Genomic DNA, 6,830 nt, shown 5'->3' on the forward strand with positions numbered 1-6,830 from the left:
TCCTCAGGGTGTTCACTGCTCCTAAGGGTTGAATGAAGGTGAGGGAATCGCTGCCAGCATATTGACTGTGGCCTCTGCTCAGCCCTCCTTGCCACCTTCCCTCCTTCCCTCTGGGTGAGGAGAGCAGTGGGACTGCAGGATTAGGAAGAGTTCCAGAGGCTGAGCTGGTGACCCCAAGTCCCCCCACCAAGCCTTCTTCCCTGTCCCCAGGAATGTTCACCTCCCTTCATAGGGCCATTCCTCACATTTAGTCCTCTTTGGGTGAGCTACATATGAGCTTGATTTGGTCTTTTTTTTTTTTAAGAGTTATTTATTTATTGGAAAGTCAGATATACAGAGAGGAGGAGAGACTTGAGAGATCTTCTACCCAGGCATACTGTCCACTACACTCACTTGCTTGCGTTTGGTGGTGGAGAGGATGTAGGATACCAAACACACCATAACAATCTTGGTGTAGCAGCATGATTCCTTCAGAGATAGGGAGTGCCAGAAGAGAAGTGAAGACTTGCTAGAACAAAGAGAAGCCAGGATTGGAAAGCTGCCTTATGAACTGAAGTGCTCCTGTAAACCAGTACACTGTGTTCTTTAGTTATAATTTTTTTTTAAAAAAAATCTATTTTATTTTTATTGGAAACGCGGATATACAGAGAGGAGAGACAGAGAGGAAGATCTTCCCTCCGATAACTCACTCCCCAAGTGAGCGCAACAGGCCGATGCTATGCCGGTCCAAAGCCGGGAACCTCTTCCGGGTCTCCCACGTGGGCGCAGGGTCCCAAAGCTTTGGGCCGTCCTCAACTGCCCTTCCGGGCCACAGGCAGGGAGCTGGAAGGGAAGCGGGGCTGCCGGGATAGAACCGGCGCCCATATGGGATCCCGGGCATGCAAGGTGAAGACCTTAACCACTGTGCCATCGCGCCAGGCCCTAGTTATCTTAATCCTTGGAATCTCGAGAGCAACTTCCTCAGGGTGTGCTTTGTCTCTCCCTAAAATACGTGTTTGCATTCATGGGTATGTGCATGTCCGTAGCACTCACAGTGCCAGAAGGCACCAGAAGTTTCTCTAGTGTTTAGGCTGTAAGTTATAGTTCAAAACATGCATCTTATATTTCCTATTAAATAGGTTTAAGTCTGGTGCAACGTTTACGACCGGATTTCAAACGGAAATATTCATCAATGTTTGAAGATGACACTGTGACGGAGTACATCTACCACTGCAACGTGCAGACTCCAAGGTCAGGTTCTGGTTCCCAGTGTCTGTGCTTGAGTTTTAGACTTTCCTGAAAACATGTGAGCAGTGTAGAAGGCATTTCACAGTTGTTAACTAAATTTGAAAGGGCAAGCACATAATAGTCCTTAATTTATTTATCTGTTTATGCTTAGATGAATATTTATGTGCTGGACACTGGTGGGGATTGAAACAAAAACATACTTTCTTTGCTGCCACAGTGCTTTGGGAAGGTGAGGAGTATTGGGTCTTGGGCATGGTGAGAGGTAAAGAAGGATCTCGTATAAACCAATGTTTCTCAGGCTGAGTGTAAATGTTTCATAAAAATGGGGTACTGGCTCAAGCAAAAGTGAATGGTTTTCTGTGCCCTGGAACATCTTTGAACTTTTACTGAGTACCGAGGAGTACTGACTCTCCCAAGAGTAGGAGAGACGCTGTGCCACAGTGTTAAAGCTCATTTTTTATTACACCTATCTTCTGCTGAGCAACTTTTAATGTCTGTAAGTCAGAATGAGAAACCTAACTACAGTGGGTGAGGAATAATGAAGTGTGCAGGGTGGAGACACTACATATGTCCTGACAGTGATTTTTAAAAATATTTGTTTAATTGGAAAGGCAGATTTACAGAGAGAAGCAGAGAGAAAGATCTTCGTTTAGCTGCTGGTTCACTCTCCAGACGGCCACAATGGCAAGAACTGAGCCAATCCGAAGCCAGGAGCTCCCTCTAGATCTCCCACATGGGTGCAGGGTCCCAAGGCTTTGGGCCATTCTCCAATGCCTTCCCAGAGCACAAGCAGGGGGAGCTGGATGGGAAGTGGAGCAGCTAGGACGTGAACTGATGCCTATGTGGGATCCTGGTGCTTGCAAAGGGAGGATTGTAGCCAAAATTGAGCCATCATACTGGGCTCTCTGACAGTGTTTGAAGGAGGGAGAGAAACCAAAGGAAACAAGAGGACAAAACATCGTTTTTAAAAATATGGCTGTGAAGGTTGAGTGCAGGGTGCCAGTGGAGCAAGCAGTCTGAAGATAGCAGGGAATTAGGACAAGGCCCTAGTTTCAGAAATGGAGTATGCAGGTGAGAGCTGCACTTCTTTAGCTCTGTTGTGATGAGAATTGTTGAGGGACGTTGTGCATAATGTGACTCTTGAGCCCGTTTCTAATCCCCTGATTCAGCAGCTCTGACCAGTCGGCAGGCAGTTTTAGTCAAGGTGAGCCATAGACATCTTTCACTTACTCCTTTTTAAGACTGACGTTTGGAGGCTGGATGCCAAGCGTCTCACTCCCTTTGTGCAGAAGACATATCCAGCTACTTTAAAGACTTGAGACCACAAAAGCATTCTTAGATGTAGTCTGAGCATTATAAATAAACCAGGCTGGGGATTCTCTGCCAAGAAATAGGGGGAGGGACTAGAGGTTCAGGGTGTCAAGAGACTGGATTTTGTGACTTACTTGGCTTCTGGCTGGTGGCTGAGGTCTGCACACTTCTGTGACATGTTCCGGAAGTCATAGGCGTCTGTCCCAGAAACATCACCCGTCCTCCTGCATCGTCTTGGTGTTTGGCTCTTGAGTGTTGCTCATTTCATGACTGCACACCCCTGTTGTCCTATTGTGTTGTGATAAAACTCATAAAAGATGATTCAGAGTGTTGTCTAATCCTGCAAGAAAGGCAGAAGTGATAGCCAAATAGACCTATTCTGGGAGTTTTCAAGAATATATTATCCGAGGTTCTTAACTTGGTAATGATTTTGCCATTATAAGTAAAGTTAGTGGCATGAATGGATGAGAAAGCCACCATCCACATCAGTTTGAAATAAGAGTGAACAAGTTTTTACTCTCTCTATAGTAAGTCATTTAAGGGTTAGAGAATTAGGATAACATGTTTTGATTTAGAAGGCGTTAACGAATTTTTTATCATCCAGAATATACAATCGTTTCAGTGCTCCTGTTTTATTTTGTGTTGAAGCAGAGGTTTTTCTTGATGGAAAAATGAAATGCAATACAGACTCATCCCCACAAGGTCTTACAGTATGACTTTCTCCTTCGTTTACAGTGGGGAGACAGCTTTCAAGAACATGACAATTCCTTACGGGTGGGCCAAAAGGCCCATGCTGCAGCGCATCGGGAAGATGCACCCAGACATTCCCGTGACAGTCATCTTCGGCGCCCGCTCCTGCATCGACGGCAACTCTGGCACCAGCATCCAGTCCCTACGACCGCACTCCTACGTGAAGACCATCGTAAGTGTGGCCTGGGGTTTAGATCTCAGTCACAGGTGAAGTCTGTTGCGTCGCTTGGGTTTCCTATCTGGGCTGAACCTGCAGCCGCAGCCGGAATCCTGGTGTCATGTGTGGAGGGTCAACATTGGACTTTCGTAAATCTTTCTGTCAAGGAGCAAGTCACCTTTCTGAGAGGCCTTAGCTGACCCTGGATGAGCCACAGCATCCAGGTGATAGAGAGCTTGAAGGAGGGACTGGTCTCATCGTAGCTCAACTCACTCCCCCTTCCCAAGGCTACACACTCTGCCTTTACTCAGTGTTTCTGTTCGCCCTTTCGCTGGTGATCAATTTAAGGGGTGGTAGTCTTTTTGTTTTGTTTTACATGTTAAAAATTTTTGTTAAATTCACTAGATTTTTCTATGCTCAGATGCTTTGGATGGAAGTGCTTGTTAACTGCTATAAATCAGTATTGCTTGTTCGTCTTTGAGTTCTTTAAGTAAAGTGACTCTTCATTTTCCTTGTGAACTGCCTTTGCTTATGTATCCTGGTGTCTTATTCAGCACTTTCCCCTGTGGGCATGCCCTTCTTTCCCCAGGCTATTCTTGGAGCCGGGCATTACGTGTATGCAGATCAACCTGAAGAGTTCAATCAGAAAGTCAAGGAGATCTGTGACAGCGTGGACTGAGCGCGGGGAGGCTCCGGCGGAGCTGCTGGCCGGCAGGACTCCTCAGCAGCGATCCCCGTCTACGTCGAGGAGAGCAAGTGTAAGAACGAGGCGTCTTCCCGACTGTCCCGGGCACATGTCTTCTTTAGGAAGTCACTTGCACACTCACACCAATTAGTGCCTTCTAAAGGAACAGCTTTCTCCTATACAAAATTGAAATGCACAAGAGTCTCCAAACTTAATAGCTTTAAATAAAGGGTTATTGTCCCTCTGATGTACTGAAAAATTGTTAGTTTTTCAATGAAAAGTTTTTTTTTTTTCATTTTTATCTAACTTTGCTAGCTGATTACCTTTAATATTGCAGTCTATAATTGCCAATTTAAAAAAATAATTTCAGGGTCGATTATGTTATATATTATGTAGGTGCACTTTATTTTCCTTGTCTGTGTGTTTGTTCAGTCAAATAACTGATATAGTGCATCCAAATTCAATGTGTTTCTATGTAAGCATTTCTATTTTTTTCCTTTGGAATACTTCATTTTTGAAATGGAGTAAAAAGATAAGTTTTTGGCTCACAGGATGGGAATTAATCACTAACATGAATTTTTTTGGTTTTTCTCTTTTTTATATTTAAGGCTGCAAAGCCACGTTCAGCATTTTAAATGTAGCTCAATGCTGCACAGTCGCAGCTAACCCCTGGAAATGTGTACATGTCACTGAATTTTCTACTTCTAATGAAACATATCAATTCTTAAATGACTCATATACTGAAAAGCCTTAACTAAAAGCCTGTCCTGTTTTATTCCCCGTTGAAACTGTTCCTTTCTATGAACCAGGGCCTAGCACCTGGGTCAGCTCTCCTCAGGTAAGCTGGAATCTCAACATTGTCTCACTCCTGGCAAGCAAGGCATGTCATGTTCTCATTAACATCCAAATCTTGTACAGGCTGCTAAAACTGGATTACGTTTTTACCACTAAAATATTAAAATGGGTGGTGCTGTTATGTCCCATAGCACATGAAATGAGCTAGAACTTGGGTTTATTTTTTAATTAGGAGTATCATGTTGACTGAATCATTTAAATACTTGAAGTTAAAGTGCAAAAATGACATAGTGTGGATTGAACTGTTAGTAACTGCCATCAAGCATAGCACTTGCTTGAGATTTTAAAGAGAGGAAATCTTTGAAGCTGTGAAAAAGCTCCATTTGTAACTGGCTGCTGGGGAAAACCCTCTAAAAAAGGAAATTGAGATGAATTGTCTGCCACAAGGCATGTTTGCCTTGGGTCCTGCTGCCTATTTGTCTAGGAGAAAGGCAGGTTATATAAATAAACAGTGAACTAGAGCATATAATGGGTTAATGCTTTGGGTTATTGCACTTTTAAAATGGTTAATTAGGAAATTTAAGGTTGCATCACTGTTGATTAACTGCCAGAAAGACTGAATGTGCTGTTTTCAGCATTACCTCCCCAACGAAGGCATAGGCAAATAATACTGAAGCCTGGCCAAAAGCTTCCCAATGAAGCGCGTGTCTCCTTTGTCAGATTAACTAGGTTAGTGCACGCAGGCAACATGGGAATCAAGATGGGCCATCTGATGTCTCAAGAACAAAAACAGCTGATAGTAGCATCTTAGATGGCCAAATCCAGAGCTGTAAGTGGCACAAACAATTAAGGTCATTTTTTTGGAAGCACTCTTCAGTCTTTCTTAATTATCCTTTGCGGGGTAGATGCCAGTTGTCAATTGTACAAGGTTTCTGCGTGGGAAACTTGGTCCCTTGGAGGTAAATGACTTGTTTCACTTAGTGAATGGGGTTTATGACCACAGGTGTGCCAAGTGATTCAGGAAAAACGTATACCTAACTATCCAATGAGACTTATTTCTCTGCTGACTGAATCTACTGTATTTGAAATATGTCATAATTCTTGAACAGTCGCATTTTACCTTGAGGTATTTGTAATTTTCTGAACATTGAACAAGCAGAAAATCACAATCCCAGAATTCTTACAAATACAGTGGGTGCTAAATGTTTTCTTAAAATTCGATTGCAGTATTTGGTGTTGCTAAGTTACACACAATGTATTTTAACAAATAAAATTTGCTGTGGTGGTCACAAATGTACAGCTGTTATGTCTTCCTGATTTTTAGTGTGGGTTGGCCTGTTGATGATGTGACAGAGCCCTGGACCGGTGAGTGTTCTGAGAGAAGCTGCTCTGTAGGTGTTGTGGCCACCACATGGCCTGTCTGTGCTTACACACTTCCTGTTGATTTCTGTCTTCCTTTTTGTCTCTGAGGTTGAAGTTAAAAACAAAACAAAACAAAACAGCTGCCTAGGGTTAGTTTCAGAGTACGATTTAAAAGATTATACTTAAGTCTAATCAAACTGAAGTTTTTTTTCATATGCCAAATTATTGGGAAAAAAAAAAGAGTAGGCAAAAGAACCCTAGCATTGAACAGTAGGGGAGGAAGAGCAAGGCTGTGAGGTACAGAAAGAAAACTGGAGTCACTCTCCATTCCTTGGCAGTGACACAGAGCATTGCATTATCAGGTGGTTTTGCTGTTGCGCAGTCTTGCTGCTCTGTCATTCAGCCACGTAAGTTTATGAGATCATCATTGTACGTATGAATTGTTCTTGACTGTATAAATAATACAGTGAACACCCGGAGGTTTAGATGTGATAAAGGACTTCAGGAAAAGACCTGAAAAATGTTGTTGAGAACAGGATAAGA

At 43.1% G+C, this 6,830-nt stretch overlaps 1 protein-coding gene across 1 annotated transcript in view; it reads left to right on the forward strand.

The window, feature by feature from the left end:
* ABHD5 (abhydrolase domain containing 5, lysophosphatidic acid acyltransferase) overlaps window positions 1–6,218 on the forward strand; it is a 28,680-nt gene extending 22,462 nt beyond the window's left edge. The window contains exons 5-7 of the mRNA XM_040994329.1: window positions 1,119–1,230; window positions 3,274–3,460; window positions 4,035–6,218. Of these exons, the coding sequence (XP_040850263.1) occupies window positions 1,119–1,230; window positions 3,274–3,460; window positions 4,035–4,124 (389 nt within the window). The 3' untranslated portion in view covers window positions 4,125–6,218. The remainder of the gene's footprint in view (window positions 1–1,118; window positions 1,231–3,273; window positions 3,461–4,034) is intronic.
* The last annotated feature ends 612 nt before the right edge of the window (window positions 6,219–6,830 follow it).

The sequence above is a fragment of the Ochotona curzoniae genome, unplaced genomic scaffold (genome assembly GCF_017591425.1).
Source record: "Ochotona curzoniae isolate NIBS_2020 unplaced genomic scaffold, NIBS_Ocur_1.0 contig_908, whole genome shotgun sequence".
NCBI lineage: Eukaryota > Metazoa > Chordata > Mammalia > Lagomorpha > Ochotonidae > Ochotona > Ochotona curzoniae.